The following is an 18,257-nucleotide window of genomic DNA, read 5'->3' as shown; positions in this document are numbered from 1 at the left end:
GGACCAACAGATTGACCGAGATCATCCCAGATTAAATGCATCGAGACTCCTGGCTCAGCTCAGTGTGAATGGTGCTTGTACCAGGGAATCGCATGTGAATTTTTCCAGAATGGTCGACAAGGAAGAACCGCGGCCTCTCGTACGTCAAGGTTGGTACACCGGTACACCCCGTTGACACTGGATTTTGACTAACGCTAGTAGAGCCTCCAAGCATTCCGGGGTTGGATCTCAATCTGAAAATGGTACTTTATCAGGGATGGGAACTTGCTTACGGTTACTAATGTCGAAATTAGAAGGACATGCGCCGGTTCAACCAAGCCAATTGGGCGTTCATGTCGGACAGAGCTCGAGATCCCTGCTGGAGTACTACAGCATTCCTTTCTTCTCGAAACCTGCTCAGGAATGGTCTCGAGCCTATGATAAGTTGTCGAATGTTCTTGACACCTTCCTTTCTCGGTGTTCCATGGATGAACAATCATGACAAGCCGGCAACTACCCCAGGACAGCCATCACTTCACAAGCCAGGTATCATATCCGTGCTACCCGACCAATTTGTCACAGAGGCCTGCATGGCCATGTACAAATGTGGCACGACCGGCTTGCTTCGTCCTGTAGCCGATATTGATATGCTGGCGAGCGCAGTAGAAACCGTGTATTCCCCAGGCCGACAGCCACTACGAGATAATCTTGTTTCTCAGGCTCTTGTTCTCTCATTCAACGCCTACTCTTCAACTGCAAGTCATCGGGAAGGGATGACTTACCCAATAGACGGCAAACTATGCGCCATGGAATCTGACCGCTTGCTTTCTACACTGGAGAGCAGTCCGTTCTATTTGGAGATGCTACAGACACGTCTACTTCTGGTAAATTCATGAAGCGCAAGGGCAATTAACATAACTGATTTTGGGGCAGACGCTTTACCATTGCTTTTGTGGTAGCCTGAGGAATGCTAGGAGAGCATTGGAATGTATTGCTCGATTGATGCAAGATACCACTGCAGCCAACGATCTTTTGGGACCAAGATACACCCCCATCGGGTCATTGGATACGAGCCGAGTCGCCATCTTTCGCCACCTCTCCCGGACCAGTTTCCTTATTGACGAAGAAATATCACTTCGAATTGGTGAACCACTTCTGCTGCTGGCGAATACTTTGTGTACAGACTCCTTAGACTTCTCTTCGCAACTCAGTTCGACGCGTGTGCAACCACCTTCGGCCGATTATGCATTAAATCTATGCTGGATAGTTCGAAAGGTTCACCCTGAGTTTTACGCACCAAGTTCACCGGACAAGTCTGCCACAGACACACTGAGGACTATCAGAACCCTTAACGACGAATTAGAGAACTGGCGGCTCAGCGTCCCTAGGGAGTTTCGTCCGAGCATTCAGAGTTCCAATTTGCCTAGAAACTCACTCACAGACTTTAACGCGCTCATACTAAACATGAAATTCCACTACTGCCTGGGATATATCCACCAGGTCGCCAGTCGCTGTCGAGACTGGTCTGGGGAAACTAACACCACTGGAGCACTTCGGTCCAGCCTTGAATTGTCTGCTCAGGCGAGCATTTGCTCACTAGAGCTATCGCGCGCTGCTCAATTAACGCTTGACCGGGAGAAATTTTGGTATGACATTCATCCTTTCAGTCCCGCACCAGCTTGGAAGCTAATCTATCATTAGGGTACTATGCTTCTATCTCGCATCGGCTCTCCTGAATCTGTTTCTTAAAATTCTAATAGACCCGTTCGTCCAAGAGAGCTCCACTCATTTGAAGATCCTAAAAGATGCTCCGCTCTTCTTGAGCGAGGTGGACACTCGGCACTTGACCTCCACTGAAACAGAACATCTGGGCCTCATTGTTGTATTCAGTCAAAAGTTGGTCGCCATAGCAGACGAATCGACATCCAATCGTGGCACGGATGAGCGAACGGCATAACCGCCTACTCATCGGGAAATATACGATAAGAGCAGCCCCAGTGGTCCGTCCCTAGTCCCGGGGTTTTAGACCTCATATTCCGGCTCATCCATGGCTTATTTTATTGAATGTGGGACCTTCCGACGGGAATTTCCTTTGTACGTTGCCTCGTAATGCTCAACAGCGTTACTCGACAGTTCATGTACGGAACAAATATCCATGAATGGGTTCTTCCTGCTTACTGCCAGAAGGTCACCCATTTCACTCTTCACAATAGCATGTCTGTAGAGAACAGAACTGACATCTGGCTTGGATGGCGCTTTTTAGACAAGCTCCTCGTTAGAGCTTAGAACAAGCCGTTTCAAAGCCATTAAGAGAGCAGGCCCGTGTACATGATTGGCTTTGCATGGCTGCGAGATTCTCAAGAGTAGATATTTGAATACTGACACGGAGAAGTAGTGCACTTCCCTGCCTATAATCCAAATATTTCGATTTCGATTCTAAAGAAAGTGTATAGATTGTATGCACCCAACAGTATTTATAGAGCGAATGTGTTGATGGCCTCGGAAAGTCCGGAGAAGATAAGAAGTTCTCCGATCTCCGATCCGATCAGCAAAATCTTCTCCGATGTTTTTGACTCCGATTCAGGAACAATCGACCAACGGACTAGAGATTAGCCATACTAAAATGCGTTCCAGGTTAGCAGCATGTGAACGATGCAGAAAGGCAAAATTAGCCTGTGATCATAAACGACCGGTGTGTACTCGCTGTCGCAACACCAACCAAGCCGGCATCTGCATCTACCGCGACTCGCCATTCAAACGTAGAAGAACGAGCATCTCGTCTCCATCGGTTGAGCCACAGAGCAGGTTAGATAGTTTCCAGCTCTATCCGAAACCGGTACTGACAGTTGTACAGTCTGCGATCGCCGGAGGAGTCGCCGTTGTTCAACGCCCGGCAGACCCCATATCCGAATCCTGGATACCTTGGGTCTTCGAGCCATGCTGCTATCTTTAGCCATATCTCCCCGGATGGTGACTGCAGTAACGCATTCCAAGCAACGCAAGGTAGTCACTCAAATGGCGATGATCACTTAATACAGCAGGGTGCCGATACTCTCCGACAGCTACTGAGCGCGTTCCCGCTAAAAGGAGTAATCGACCTGGTTATTTTCTGGCTTGCAAAAGGCGTCAACCTGGCTCTTACAGGACCCTTTGTTGCACAATGTACCGAAAGCATGCATAACCTACTGGCCTGTATGTCGGACGGGAACTGGCACCTGGCATATGCACGACAGTTGATGCAGAACTCCGCCCGGCCTCTGGAATTTAATCAGTCTTCAACACTCGACTCTTTCTCTGCCCAGTTCCTACATCAGAATACTCGGTGGGAAACATTGGGGCTCTTTTTTTCAGCCGTTAGTCGGGCTACGCTTGACGTGTCGTTTTTTCCCTCTCTATACTCGACGGAGAAAGGTCAATATTCTCTTCGACGCATGGCGATGAAACTCTGCGACTATATTCTGGACATTTGTTTATCATTAGACTGCTTGAACGACCTGCAGCTATTATTCCAATACGAAAATTTCATTGTTCATTCCCACGTGGATGGAGATCAAAGTGGGTGATATCGTCGAGACTAGTTCTGTTTTCCGTCACTAACGAATCAGGTTACCATTCATGGCGCAGAATCGGAGATGTGATATCTTCAACATTCGCCTTGGGCTATCACGAAGATCTTGAAGCGAAGCCCGACGTGCCTCCATTTATAACAGAGATGCGCAAAACTGCTTCCGCCAGAATCTACTCAGCAGATAAGAACCTGGCTATTTTCCTTGGCCGACCTCCCCGGATGTGCAAGCGGTTTTGTCATCTTCACCTTCCTTCGAGCTGGCTTGGGTTCGAGGCGTTGGCTTATGGACATACTCCAAGTACCGATGGAGACGAAGAGATTAAGGCTACGTATTGTGGGGATACGCGCTGGTCTGTAATATGCGCCTCGTTGAAAGAGGATATAATGGAGATGCTACGTGATGTCAAAGACGAGCAATATATTGAAAGAGCAACGTATGCTCTCATCCCGTCAGGTGTGAGCTGAGCTAACTGAAAAAAGTGCGATCCAAGAAAAAGCCATAGTTGAATGGGAGGCATTACCTCCCCAATTTCGATTGGACGGCACCCTAAAACAGTTTACTGGGAACCCATTCGAGCGAGATTTCGTGGTCAGTGTGCGACTCAACCATTTGCAGGTCCTGTTTCTTGTGCATCTTCTATTGCTGGACAGCCCGGCTGCGCCTAATGCGTCCATCATAGAGGTGGCGCAAGAAATGCTCTCGTTGGTCACAGAAACCATTCTTCTCCGAGATCGGCTTGTCAATTCAGGGACAAGCCTCATCTGGAAGGTAGGTAGTTAGTATGCCGTGATGACAATTCGTATCACTAAATACCGAAGGTTGCCCACTTTGGTCTTCCAGCGGCCGGGATCCTACTTCTCGCAATGCTCAGGCAAAAGAACCACCAAAATACTACTCCGATACCGTGGACGAAAACTATCCAAGACCTCAACGTATTCGTTGCCGAAGTCGATATAGGAACGATTATTCGACCAGAGGATCCAAACTACGCACTGTTATCCAAGGCAACGCAGACTATCCAGAGATTCCTTGATTCTATGCATTCGAAAATAACGCCCCAGCCGCGGAACGAGGATTGGACGGCGTTGCTGAACCAAGACCTCTGGGATTCTGAATTTGCGTTCTGGGATAACATGGCGGGTCATCCTTCACTGGATCCTTTGCCAGAAGTGTAATATGGTTCCGATAAAACAAGCAACATTTATCTGACACTTATACGGGCTTCGCTGAGCCAAGTCGAGGTCACTCGTGATCTGACGAATTACACTTGGCCAATCTGATATATATCATAGTAGGCAATTGCGTTTCCTCTATCTTTTGCCCTCCAAACAATGCTTACATGATGTCGTCAACCGGAGATGAGCGGCCAAAAGCGACCGCTGTCCCATACCGCGGCGAACCTTTACCGAATGTCCCCAACGACCTCCTCATCCCGAATGTCTTGAGCTTGGACTTCGACGAGCGGCTCTGGGTCCCCCAAGCTACAGATATCTGGTTCCGCCCTCTTGTTTTCTCCGTCTCACAAGGATATTTCGTCAACCTACTTCGTGTTCGCAAGTCAGGAATTTTGTCACGCCATCGCCATGCCGGTCCTGTCCACGCGACAACTCTCCGCGGGAAATGACATTATCTTGAGCAGCATTGGTGGGCGACGGAGGGAAGTCATGCATTCGAGCCACCTGGTGATATCCATACGCTCGAGGTTCCGGATGGGGTCGAGGAGATGGTGACTCTGTTTCATGCTACCGGGGCTCATATTTATGTTGATCCCGATGGGAAACTTGTCAGAGTGGAGGATGTATTCTCGAAGCCTGCGAGTGCGAAGACACACTATGAACGGATTGGATTGGGTGCGAACTACGTTGATCAGTTCATTCGATGAGCTGCCCATTTGGCAAGGATATAGAGGGCCTTCACATGGATTATAAGATTCTCTATGCTATATGCTAAAATAGAAAAAATGACAAGATTGCTATTCGCGAACACATCCATCGACAAAACGGGTTTTTGATTCAAGTACAGCATGATGCAGAGATAATAAGCAAGTCCAACTTTAGAATAAACAGGATATGGCTCGGCGCAAAGATAATCCTCTACGCAACATTGGCAACAATGAACTTAACATGGTTTTCTAATCATTCCAGGCTTCTCCACGACTCTCCAATGACCGGCCTAAAAGATTCATATTAGCCCCATAATCAGCACCGGGTACGACCAGGGAAATGAATTACCTGTTCCGGCTTGATCCATCTTAGACTAGTTACATGGATGAGGATAGTTAGGAGGATACACGTCGCCATAAAAGTTGAATCCGATACGTGCATCCACACTATCGACGTTATAGGCGTCAGAGCAGAACGAATATGTATACCTTGACACTTTTTTGAGTCCTGGTACCGTATCCACTTGCTCAGTCCGCGAAAAGCCAATTTATTCGACATGCGACTTAGTGGCTCTAGTGTCAAGATTACTCACGGAAGGTAATGTCGGCCTGCAGTTACCTGAGCTGTCCGACATAGGCAGCACCGGTCTTGAACAAACTCAGGATCGGGGTAGCGGACACCCTGAATCCCCATTGTTTCCTGAGCGCCAATCCTCTGGTTCCGAAATGCGTTGGGCAAGTTGTGTAATTATAACAAGTTCCCTGGGTGCAAAGGCGCCAATGTAGACAGCGATTGCTTTGATAAAAATGGAAATGGCTTCCTCAAAACTGTTCTCCATTACAGAGCAACAAGGGAGTTCCCATTTGAAAACGAGAGCACTGAGTCGAACTCCGTTAACCCGAGAACGGTCGAAAAGAAGCGGGTTTAATGACAAATTATACACCCCTCAACTCTGGAACTTGGAATAATGCCAAACTGGTTCCTGATCCACCCGATCCGAGAATGCACGTTAAACTTTGTTGTGCTCATCAATCACCTTAGGCTTCTATTTTTGTAATTTAGAGGAAAACAGGGTCTAGATCTCTGGCGAGGGAGTTGGCTTCCCTCATCACCCAATGTTAAGGTCTCAAGCACGAGGGTGTATCGACACAGGGTATACATCCACGCCTCCGGTAATGCAATGCCGCCATGATCCCTTGGTCAAAGCATACCCTACGTCCTCGCGTATTCTAGCTAAAATGAGCTCCGTTTTGCCATCGGGGCTGGTGGATTGTTCTTGAGTATTGTTATCCCAAATTGACAAGTAATCAACTAAACTGCAATTCATTGTCTCCTGATAAAAGCCAGATCATCTCATTCAGCAAGACCAATTGCTTCCCGTCAGATCATCTCCCGTTCCAAGTTGAAAGTACCCTAGATCCGCATTATTCTCGTCTACATGACCTCATGAGCATTGTTGGGCCAAATACTGTGTACAAGATAGGGGACTTGGTTCAATTTCGACCGCTCACTGTTTCCAGAGAGTAAACTAGACAACAAAAAAGCTCTTCAAGAATAACGGAACCATTGCAGAAGCTTTTTTTCATCTCCCCTCTTCCTTTATTTCCTTTCCCAACATCTAATAAGAAGATTCCTCGCCGCCGAGACTATTGAGTAAAGGAATCAAGGTCTGGTCTGGTACAGAACTCATTACCGTACCAAAGCAAATGCAGGCCCTTTGTTTTCCAAATAATCGTCCTTGGCCAACTTTCCCACCTGCACCCGGTCCGCAAACACATAATTAGGCCATGTGGGTAACCGGATTGGCTTTATCATAAACCCTAGCTCCGATCAGTTCCACAGCTGACCTTAAAGCATCATTTTCTTCATTTATGAGGCCATTTGTTATGTGACAGTTCTCTACCTGAATAAATATACACGGTATCTTTTCCGTGGCTCGCAGATAAGGCGGAGAAACCATGTCACAGCTCTTGTATCCTATGGTCATCTGTTGGTAGTAGCGCCTCGTCAATGAAGTAACCGATAATACTCGAGTAATTTGTCACGAGCAAGCCAAAATATGTTTCTGGTGCTTTCTGATATGATCAGGCTTATCATTCGCAACCGTTATCTCGTGGAAACCTAGGCTATGTTCGTTTATGGTGTACATATATCTTCTGATGTGTTAATCGTTTCGAAGTTTTCATAGATGGTGGCAGGTCACCCCAGGAGATCTTTCACCTTCACCTCGTCGATAGGCATGGAGTCATGTAGATCAGTTCGAATGAACATTTGGTCTGCTTTGAAAACTAGGTGCAAAATAGGGTTGTTTGAAGACTTTGTGCCGGTTTATGTCACTGAAGCCATGATTCGCGCGTCGCTCTTGGGATGGGGAGTCGAGCAGATCCAGGTGTCTTATTCGGATTCACAAGACTGGACCCCACGCAGTTGATCTGAAGACTCAGCAAATCCTCAACTTTTGGCACCGACAATACTTGATGTGTGTCAGTAACTCTATAAATATATGCTTTAAAGAAACCGTTCACCAGGGGATTATCTAGCACTAATAATATACGACTACGTTTTTTAAACCATGCATGGATATGGATACCAAGTTCTCTAGGGTAGATACTCAAATGTTGATACGAAGAAGCAGTTGGAAACACTTCCCAGTTCAGACTGTAAAGATCATAACTTTAAAGGGGTGAATTGATTTCGTGGACTGAAGTGTTATCTTTAAGAGTCAACGTGTTGATGTCGTATTTCCTGTAGAGGTGTTATTCACTATGCTCATTCCTCTGCATGATATCTGGGAAGACTAGATACACCGTAAGTGATAATGAGATACTTGACTGTTGCAGGAACAGCAAAGCCCTGACAGTATTGCATAAGTTGAGAGACGACCGGGATACCGAGACGGATCTACCGCAGTCTCGGCCCAGCAGATCGGTATCGGACTATGGGGCCGAATAACGAGCTAGCAGGTCAATTACTGCAGAAACCGATTTCTATGGACGAGCGGATGTTCAACATGGAGACGACGATTGATTTGAGATTGCTCTAGTCCTACGAACGGCTGGCAGCTTTCTAAGCTTGGTTGTTTACTTCTCGGAATAGTTCAAATTTTCCGGGTTCCGATCCGCTCATGACCATGCTCGGAAAAGCCAGCCAATAGGAACAAAGCTAGCATCATCTCCGAACCGAGAATCAGGGCCCGTCAACAGCAAAGACAGCAGAGCAGAGTGATCCATGATTTTCTCTGAGTACAAAGACTCTTTTTAACTGGCATGAGTGCTCTCTATGTTTTATCCAATTATTTCGTGCGTAAAGGTTGTTAGGCCCTTGAAGGTCAGTCAACCCATCGAACGAACGAAACTCATAGCTCGCTTAATTTGTACAGAGCCCTTACATAATTCTTCCTGCTTTCGATAACATGCCCGGTGATTCCGTGAGTATATTTGCACCCGAATAATTTATGGTAATTGCTAGGAGTAGTGGGCTAATTGCATAACTGCGTTGCATTTTAGAAAAGATCACCCGATGCCCACGATGGAGGACGCGATGACCTACCAATCTATAGACCAGACGGCCGGTCTCTTGGCGTCTCGTTTTCGAATGTCACGGCTGTAGGGACGAGCGACTCTTCGCAAACAGTTACCGACCTCATCAAGATCTTCACGGACGTTTTGACATGGCCTGTTAATACCGGCCGCAAGTTGACGAGGAATGCTGCTGAAAACTCGTCACCTATCATCCAGGACGTCACCGGTGTTCTTTTCCCTGGCGAGACGATGCTAGTTTTGGGCCGCCCTGGGGCAGGCTGCTCGACAGTTCTTCGAGTTCTTGCCAACCAACACCAATCCTATGAAAAAATGCACGGTTCCATCCATTATGCTGGTTTTTCTTCGGCTGAGATGGGAAAAAGATATCGTTCCGAAGTAATATACTGCGCTGAAGATGACCTCCATTTTCCTATGTTGCCGGTCAAAGATACCCTAGACTTTGCCCTGCGCCTTCGCAAACCCAAAAATGAACCCGAATCTACGACACAGTTCTCGAAGCGGATGACTCACCAGATATTGGCGTCGCTGGGAATTTCTCATACTTATGATACAATTGTCGGTGACGCGTTTGTCCGCGGCGTGTCAGGTGGGGAGAGGAAGCGGATTTCTCTGGCAGAAGTGCTAGCTGTCAACCCTGCCCTCGCTTGTTGGGACAATCCTATTCGGGGTCTCGACAGTTCCTCCGCATTGAGCTTCCTAGAACTCTTGAAGAATATGTCAAGGCGTACTGGAATGTCCAATATCGCAACACTCTACCAGGTCTCGGAAGCCATGTACCAGTACTTCGACCGTGTCCTTGTCATGTATGAAGGACAGATGATCTTCTGTGGACCCGCCAGTCGGGCCAAGCAATACTTCATGGAGCTTGGGTTCCATTGCCCGGAAAGGCAAACTACGGCCGACTTTCTCACAGCGGTCACGTCTCCAGTGGAGCGAGCTTTTCAGAAAACGTACACTGGCCCTTGTTACGACACAGCCGAGTCCCTGGCCCAGATTTTTCGCAACAGCAATGATTACCGTATTTTGCAGCAGGAGATGATCATATACCACGAGCACATTGCATCCGATACATCCATCACCAGCAGCTTCCAATCGGATGTAAGCGAGATGCGTTCTAAGCTCAGCCCCAAATCAGCCAGCGAACCATCCTCACTCGGGACCCAGACTCTTGCGGCGTTGCGCAGGCAATACAAATTAACCTGGAAAGATCGAAACACCGTATTCACTGTCCTCGGCCTCATTATTGCCAATTCCGTGATCATCGCGTCGGGGTACTACATGGCACCGAAGACAGCCACGGGATCATTCGAACGAAGCGGAGCGCTTTTCTTCGCCTTGGTTTATTTCACACTCAATGCTCTTACCGAAGTTCCGAAAACCATTCAGTCACGCACCATTCTCCTAAAACAGCATCGCATGGGTTACGCTCATCCAGCTGCCCTGGTTATTGCCGAGACACTTGCTGAGGTACCAATGGCCTTGCTTGAGACACTGGCCTTTGCTTGTTGCTACTACTTCACCATCGGGTTGGACAAGACAGCTTCAAGCTTCTGGATATTTGTCTTAATCACTTTCACCCATCGTGCATGTATCTCGTGTCTATTTCGCCTGCTGGGTGCTTGGGCACCAAACCTGAACACTGGCTTCTTGATGGGCGGATGTGCCGTGCCTATTACTTGCCTCTATTCGGGCTTTGCGCCTCCCGTACCAACAATGCACCGCTGGGGATCATGGATCCGACGGATATCGCCAACTCCTTATGGTGTAGAGGCCTTGATGGGGAATGAATACTCTGGCATGACCCTCCATTGCACAGGGGACGAGCTTGTTCCCCATGGGTTAGGGTACGACAATATTCAATACCAAGGATGCCCCATGGCTGGTTCCATCAAGGGGTCTGCGGAGGTATCGGGGAAAACGTATCTGAATGCTCAATACGGATTCAATGTGCAGTTCCTTTGGCGAAATTTCGGCATTATCCTTGTGATGTGGTTCCTATATGTGGCTGTGACAGCTCTTGGCCTCAGCATCATGACCCGTGAGAAAAGCACATCCAATACGCGCGTTTATCGTCGCGGGGCCAAGGGGTACCAGCACGGCTCCTCATCTGAGAAGACCGACTTGGAGAGCCAACATGCAACTGCGGCCGCGACGCCAGCAGCTTCATTGCCTGAATCGGCATCCCGAAGCTCCCTCAGCACAACAGTGGAAGAGACACCAAACCAACGTACTGTTTCGCACACAAATCAACGCACATTTTCTTTCCACAATGTTAACTACTTCGTTCACTCCGCTGGGCAGGAGCTTCACCTACTTAATAATGTCACAGGGTATGCCAAACCAGGCCAACTGACCGCTCTTATGGGAGGTTCCGGGGCGGGAAAGACGACGCTGTTAGAAACGATCTCTTGCCGCAAATCCGAAGGAAGAACAGAAGGAACCCTTCTATTTAACGGACAGCCCTTGGACCAAGGCTTCTCACGTGCATGTGGGTTCTGCATGCAGCAAGATGTTCACGAGCCGTTGGCCACTGTGCGAGAGGCACTACAATTCTCGGCATTCTTGCGACGATCTGCGGAGACATCCCACGATGAGAAGGTGCAGGACGTGGAAAAGATAATTGAATTGCTGGAGTTGGACCCTATTGCGGACGCCATTGTTGGCTCTTTGGGAGTTGAGGAGAGGAAGCGTGTCACCATCGGTGTCGAACTGTGCGCTCGTCCATCGGCGCTTTTGTTCTTGGATGAGGTATGTTCCGGAATTTGCATTCACCTTTCCTTCAACTTACTGACAATTGATATAGCCAACCTCCGGTCTAGACAGCCAGGCCGCCTTTTCGATTGTCGCATTCCTCCGTAAAATCGCTGCCCATGGCATTCCGATCGTCTGTACGATTCACCAACCGTCGAGTGTCATTTTTGAGATGTTCGACCACACCTTGATTTTGGCTCCTGGTGGCCGCACTGTCTACTTTGGTGAGACCGGGCAACCTCTCAATGGTTATTTCGCTCACCGTGGAGCTGTCATGGACCAACAGGACAATCCAGCCGAGTTCGTCATCACAACCGTGGCCGCATCACGCAGGGGCGAGAACGGCGCAGACTGGCCGCGCCTCTGGCAGGAGTCTGAACAATGTCGCGAGGTGAATGACCGTGTGTTGGCGATTTCCGAAAAAGCGTGTCCGGACTTCGAGTCAGACACTGCCTCCGCAGAGCAATACGCACTCCCGTTGACGGCCCAGATCTTCCACTTGACGAAGCGGCAGTGGAAGTCGGTCTGGCGAAACGGACCATACAACTTCAGCAAATTGTTTAAAAGCATATTCTTTGAGATGCTTGTCGCGTTTACCTTTTTCAAAGCTGGCCCTGACACCATGGGACTGCAGAACCACGCTTTGACTTTCCTAATCGCATCATGGGTCGTTCCAAGTATTGCAACTGACATCCAAGAAGTCTGGTTCGAGAAATGGTCCATTTTCGAGGCGCGCGAACGCAATGGTATTTATGATTACAAGGCCCTACTGACGGCACTGATCGCCGTTGAAACTCCCTGGCAGGCGCTCAATTTTAGCCTTATATTCTTGTGCAGCTATTGGACCGTCGGATTCCCCAGCAGCAGCGCTTCAACAGGCATGATTTACTTCCTGTACCTGTTGCTCTCGTTCTTCACTACTGGATGGTGCTACTGGATGGCATCGATGTTCCCTAACGGTACCATGGCCGGCTACGCCAATTCACTCTTCTGGGTGCTTTTCACGTTATTCGGTGGCATTGTCGTTCCACGCAGTGCCTTGAATGACTTTTACCGTCCGTGGATCACCTGGGCCGATCCGCTACGGTACTTCTTCGGTCCTATGGTTGCTTCGAGCTTGCACGGTGTCCACGCTGTTTGCAACAAATCTGACATGGCAATTTTTGACCCTCCTCCCGACCAGACCTGTGGTGACTATGTCGAGAATTATAGTCGGTTGAATCCCGGATATTTGCAAAATCCGAATGCAAGCGTGTCGTGTGCGTATTGTCCGTACTCCGTGGGTGACGATTATGCGAGTACGATGGATTTCTTCTACGATGACCGCTGGAGAGACTGGGCTGTATTTTTGGGATTCTGTTTGACTAATATCGTGCTTGTGTTCTTTATTACGTGGTTGACTCGGGTGCAGATGCGGCGCTGGAGACGTTAGATTGGAGGAGGGGGGTGGCATTTGAAATCCTACTGATGAAGTGGTAGCTGGAATAGAAGAATGATAGAATTGCGCTATTTTGGATTACAGGGAAATCTTATTATAACGTAGTTGATAAGCGAGCGGCGCGGATAAGCGAACGGCGCACTTGGTACCTCACGACCGCGTCTCATCTTCAACTCGTGATTTCTCAACAACAACAAATGGAATCCGTTTCCAAAGAAGGTAGGCTCTTATTAGCCATTTAGTCTATCAAAAAACGCGATAAAATTAGTATTCGAGAAGCCGCTCGGATCTATAATGTGTCTCAGACAACCTTATGTGCCAGAATGAACAGTAGAAGTGCTCAGCAGGACCTTCAGCCAAATCCAACCAAATTTACAAAGCTGGAAGAGGAGGCTATTCTCCAGCATGTTTTAGATCTGGATTTGCGAGGGTTCTTGTCTAGTTGACTGATGTGGAAGATATTGTGAATCTTCTGCTTGCAGATCACAACACAGGGTGTGTGGGAAATGCTGGGCCTTGAACTATGTTAAGCAACAACCAGAGCTCAAGACATGTCTAAATCGCCTGTACAACTACCAAAGAGCCATATGAGAAGATTCTAAGAGAATTCAGGCATGGTTCAATCTTGTATGGAATATGCAAACCAAGTACGGCATTGAAGATGCTGATATCTATAACTTTGACAAGACTGGGTTTATGATGGGCGTTATACTGCCATCAATGGTGTGACGGCCCGGTCATGTTGTCTGGCTATCACGTGAGATGCAGTTGTTTGCTTTGTTGATAAATACGGCGTCACCTCCTTTCTTCCTTCCTCATGTTGATTATTCTCGTCGATAGCTACCTAGGTAGAACCCATGAGTTGGATGTTCCATTATCCTAGTAGAGCGCCGTTACAGGGAGTCAATGCAGATGGGTGGTACATCCTGCCATTTATCATACTTCAAGGAGCTTATCATTTGGCGAATTGGTACTCAGAGAGCAACCTCCCTCCAGAATGGGTGCTTGGAGCCACCCATAATGGATGGACCAACAATGAGACTGGCCTGGAATGAATTCAACATTTTGATAAATACACAGCTTCCCGTGTAAAGGGTGCATATCAGATGCTATTGATTAATGGCCATGAGAACCACCATTCGGCCAAGTTCGACCAATTTTGCAAGGCCAAGAACATCACTACTATCTGTATGCCACTGCACCCATCTCACCTTCTTTAGCTACTTGATGTTGGATGCTTCAGTCCACTCAAGCGGGCAAACAGTCGCTAGATAGAAGGACTCATCAAGTCACATGTCAATCATATTACCCAACTCGATTTCCTCATCGCGTTTCATGAAACATTCTTTACATCTATGACCAAGAAAGATGCCAAGGCAAGATTCAGAGGCTCTGGTTTAGTACCTCTGGACCCTGAAGCTGTTTTGTTAAAGCTAAATGTCAGGTTAAGAACACCAACATCATCTGACTTGCCTCCAACTTTTGCCAACCACTGGGTTTCTCAAATGCCACACAATTCAATTGAAGCGGTTTCGCAGTCTACATTCATCAAGACTCGTATCTTCTAGACACAAGAGCAGCTCTCCAGCACTAATATATACTGCAGTTGACCAACTTGCAAGAGGGACGCAAGCATTAGCCCATACTATTACCCTTTTAAATGCTCGAGTCCAATCACTAGAGAAGACGAATCAGGAACTCAGCAAGCGCTGACGAGCAAAAAAGAACCATCTACAACAGGAAGGGGTATTTTCTGTAGAAGATGGACAAGGTTTGATTAACCAGAAGGAGATTGATGTTATGGGGTTCTCGTACGAACCCAAAGGATGACAGTTTGGCTAGGGCCAGCACAGAACGCAGTCAGCAAGGGGTCTAAAACAACTATCAACAACCTTCATACGACCTGCTAACATACGAAGACTATCATTGATTCCTTTGGCCAACTCTTGACTTCCGCGAGGGATTGCTGATAACACTACTTGGAAACTCATTCCTGTACGACCATAAAAGACTACTTCCACCTCTACTCTGTTTGTTTCTTCTTCGACGATTCCTTCTTGTACAATAGAGGTTATCTTTAGGTTAAGACAATTTGAGCTCAAAGCCCTAACAATTGATGCACAACCGGAGCATGAAATACTCGAGGAGAGTAGTCGGAAAATAGAGACTGAGCCAATTCTGCGGCACTGTAGCAAGTGCGGAAAGACTGGTCAAAACTCTAGTACTTGCAAATAAGATGAAAAAATGGTCTTTTATATATACCCATAATTAAATTTAATTGATCACTGGTAATCTAGTGGTGCAATTGATGTTTGAATGTGAGGATCCCAAAAAAGTGCGCCGTTCGCTTATCCGCGCCGCTCGCTTATCAACTACGTTAGACATGTATAGAATAGGTTAAGTTAATGCTAATTAATATGGTTATAGATACAACCGTTGTCCAATAGCACACCCGATTAGTACAATGAGTTTGGGATGTCCTCCGGATCAAAGCCCGCTTCCAGCCAATGCGACATATAGTTCACCTCGGGTAATGTTGACAACGAGGGTATGAAGTCCTGCGGCCCCGAGATCGTCTGTTCCTGAACGTATGGTGCCGAGACATCTGATCCTTGAACAGTAAAACCATCCTGGTTTACTGGATTGTTGCCACTGCACGATCCGAATAAGTCATATTAGCATTATGTAATATAGAGAAGGTCCGAAAATGATGGGATTTATAAGAAACAGAGGGCGTACCTTTGCAACCACGGGAATAAGTCGACCAAGTCTTCATCCAGTTGACTATCGGCTCGGGACGACTGAAGCGCATCTTTGGCGACCTTCATGATATCCAAGCTCAAAGCCTTGCCATTGATCGGCCCCACGTGTTGAAGCTGGTCGAGGCATTGGATACCACGTTCAACTACACTAAATGTTTCCCTTGCATATTCCGGGCTCGTCCCGGGATCTAACACATCATAAAGCAACGTCACGAGAGCGGAGACTAAAAATGAAGCCATTGACCCATCGAATCTTATCTTCGGACATCGACGAGAGTAAGCGTTATGACTCAGGTCAATCATAGATCTCGCCGAAGAGATAGACGCATCGATCGAGTCATGGACATGCATCGCACCTCCTCCACGCTCCTCTGCCTCCGCTTTTGAGTTGAAAAAGGTCGCAAAGACTAGCGCTTGGCGGTGCATCAGTATACGAGTGATGTAGTAATGGCAACCCAGCAATATCCGTTGTACCTCCTGCCACCCATCACCAACAGGGATATCCGGATCGAAAAAATGCAAATATGGCGGCAGGCTGGTGGTGATAGACTCCAATTCCATGTCACATTCCATTACGGCCTGGCGAGACTTGGTTATATCCGTCACATTTGAGAGGCTTTTTGAAGAATAAATGTCCACGAAGATCCTGTCAGCAATTTTGCCAATACGAGCCAGGGCCCGAATATAACCACATTTGGTGGCCACAGAGGATTGGAAGTCCGCCACATCTGAGCCACCACTTACCCCAGGTGATGGTAGATCTTCCGGGTACGGCACATCGATCAGTTCATCCCGGAACGCCGATGGACGACCCGTATACAATGTGCAGGATCGTTCAAGGGAGTATATCACCCAGAATGTGCGTCTTAATCGATGCATTGCGAGGTTGGCGCCGTCAACGACTTGTGAGCGGTTGATCCCGAGGGCCATTGCATTGCGCGCAGCATGTCCAAGGTAGAGATAAGCATCATTAGGCCGCATTACTTGGAAACCATACATAGCCTAGAGACGATTGACTTGGTAATGAGTTATTTCATCACACATTCACGACATAGGAGCTCACCTTAAGAACCAGAAAATGCGTTGAGAGCAGACTCGGGTTCTCAAATAAATTGGTCACGTCATCAGCCTTCTTTGAAAAATATGCAGCCCAACCTTCGGACACATTGACATCTTGCCGCCCTTCAAAACTTGATACTCGCGCTCCAATTGCTAGAACCATAAGTAGCAGCTCTTCGCCTCTGAGAGGAGTTCGTTTAGACGGTGGCTGCCACATCCTGTCCCATAATTCCAGGATTTCTGAATATACTAACACCGGTATCTGTGGATGTATCAGTTCGAAAAAGGATTTGATGAAGGCGTCTCCTAACTCTCTGGGGAAACAAGCGTTGAGTTGGCAATTGGTAACATCGTTACCCGGACTCAATGAGAACATAAACCGCTCGAGGCCCCATTTACCCACGCTTTCGGGAACGGGGCTGCGCTGAGGTGTCAATAACGTTTCGTGGGTTCTGCGTTTAATACGTTGGTAGATGCGCTGGATAAAGCAGAAATGTGAGGACGGTCCTGGACCTGATTAGTGGTATGTTCAAAAGTGACACCCATTTTCTCATACAGGGTCATTTACTTACCGTAAAATTGAAAAGAGCCAGTATCTTTGTTAGAAACACCGATCCCAGCGCGCAGTTCACGCTGCCGCTTATAGTGCACCGGATCATTCAGCAAGCGAGCCGGTGCAGCATCAATTCGGGTTGCTTCCGAGACAGGTGCAGTGATATCAAGCGACGACCCAACGTTATCAGAAGAGGAGATCAATGTAGGTAGCTGCTGGTTAACGCCGCGCACTGCCTGCTTCCTCTCACGTCTCGGGTTTCGGTAGACACATGAGGTTCCGGAATGCTGGCACCCAGAGCACGGGTTCTGTCCATCACAGCGAACCTTTCGTGTGCGACATTGCTCGCAGGCAAGAGATACTCGGGGCTTGCGCTTGCTTGCAGTGGTTAAAGCCCCAGGTGAAACGTCGCTCAGTTCACGATCCATGTTGCTTCCAATCAAAGCAACAACATCTCCAGTTCACGCAGCGGAACGCAGTTTACCAATTCCGAACTCCGAGCCGAAGCTGAGTCAATATAGTCACGTGCCATAGGGCTTCCACGTTAACCCTTTTTGAGCTTATTTGGATATGGAAACCGATGCTCCTTTTTATTTATGAGGAATTGCGGTTTTAGAATTGGTAAGTATAGGGCTCAGAAGCATCGATAAGGGTTAGTTCACGATCCAATCTTACCGCCGCAATAGGTACCAAGGAACAGTCGACGTTATACACGTCCAGT

At 47.8% G+C, this 18,257-nt stretch overlaps 6 protein-coding genes across 6 annotated transcripts; 5 read left to right on the top strand and 1 right to left on the bottom strand.

The window, feature by feature from the left end:
• Window positions 1-1,443: 1,443 nt before the first annotated feature.
• EURHEDRAFT_466178 (uncharacterized protein) lies at window positions 1,444-1,936 on the top strand (the record flags this gene model as incomplete). Its single annotated transcript, XM_040785074.1, has 2 exons — window positions 1,444-1,625; window positions 1,681-1,936. 2 exons carry the CDS (start codon window positions 1,444-1,446, stop codon window positions 1,934-1,936), a joined length of 438 nt encoding a protein of 145 aa, XP_040634573.1.
• Window positions 1,937-2,563: 627 nt separating this feature from the next.
• EURHEDRAFT_280521 (uncharacterized protein) lies at window positions 2,564-4,921 on the top strand. Its single transcript, XM_040778193.1, has 5 exons — window positions 2,564-2,784; window positions 2,834-3,534; window positions 3,585-3,981; window positions 4,028-4,316; window positions 4,367-4,921. Exons 1-5 carry the CDS (start codon window positions 2,603-2,605, stop codon window positions 4,721-4,723), a joined length of 1,926 nt encoding a protein of 641 aa, XP_040634572.1. The 5' UTR covers window positions 2,564-2,602; the 3' UTR covers window positions 4,724-4,921.
• Window positions 4,888-5,430, top strand: EURHEDRAFT_518863 (2,4'-dihydroxyacetophenone dioxygenase family protein; the record flags this gene model as incomplete). The annotated part of the gene is made up of 2 exons (XM_040786726.1): window positions 4,888-5,142; window positions 5,188-5,430. 2 exons carry the CDS (start codon window positions 4,888-4,890, stop codon window positions 5,428-5,430), a joined length of 498 nt encoding a protein of 165 aa, XP_040634571.1.
• Window positions 5,431-8,701: 3,271 nt separating this feature from the next.
• Window positions 8,702-13,231, top strand: EURHEDRAFT_548735 (uncharacterized protein). Its single transcript, XM_040787490.1, has 4 exons — window positions 8,702-8,858; window positions 8,938-11,060; window positions 11,163-11,721; window positions 11,777-13,231. The coding sequence occupies exons 1-4, from the start codon at window positions 8,844-8,846 to the stop codon at window positions 13,154-13,156; spliced, it is 4,077 nt and encodes a 1,358-aa protein (XP_040634570.1). The 5' UTR covers window positions 8,702-8,843; the 3' UTR covers window positions 13,157-13,231.
• A 178-nt stretch (window positions 13,232-13,409) lies between these two features.
• On the top strand, window positions 13,410-14,697 carry EURHEDRAFT_548719 (uncharacterized protein). Its single transcript, XM_040787489.1, has 2 exons — window positions 13,410-13,885; window positions 14,011-14,697. The coding sequence occupies exons 1-2, from the start codon at window positions 13,799-13,801 to the stop codon at window positions 14,215-14,217; spliced, it is 294 nt and encodes a 97-aa protein (XP_040634569.1). The 5' UTR covers window positions 13,410-13,798; the 3' UTR covers window positions 14,218-14,697.
• An 860-nt stretch (window positions 14,698-15,557) lies between these two features.
• EURHEDRAFT_417052 (Zn(II)2Cys6 transcription factor) lies at window positions 15,558-17,965 on the bottom strand (the record flags this gene model as incomplete). The annotated part of the gene is made up of 4 exons (XM_040783111.1): window positions 15,558-15,814; window positions 15,902-16,926; window positions 16,988-17,490; window positions 17,556-17,965. Coding segments are annotated over 4 exons (2,134 nt in total), but the record flags the coding sequence as incomplete, so codon positions are not given.
• Window positions 17,966-18,257: the final 292 nt, after the last annotated feature.

The sequence above is a fragment of the Aspergillus ruber genome, assembly GCF_000600275.1.
Source record: "Aspergillus ruber CBS 135680 unplaced genomic scaffold scaffold00042, whole genome shotgun sequence".
NCBI classification, from domain to species: Eukaryota; Fungi; Ascomycota; class Eurotiomycetes; order Eurotiales; family Aspergillaceae; genus Aspergillus; species Aspergillus ruber.
The sequence above is the reverse complement of the archived record's forward strand: the minus strand, read 5'-3'. Positions and strand labels throughout refer to the sequence as shown.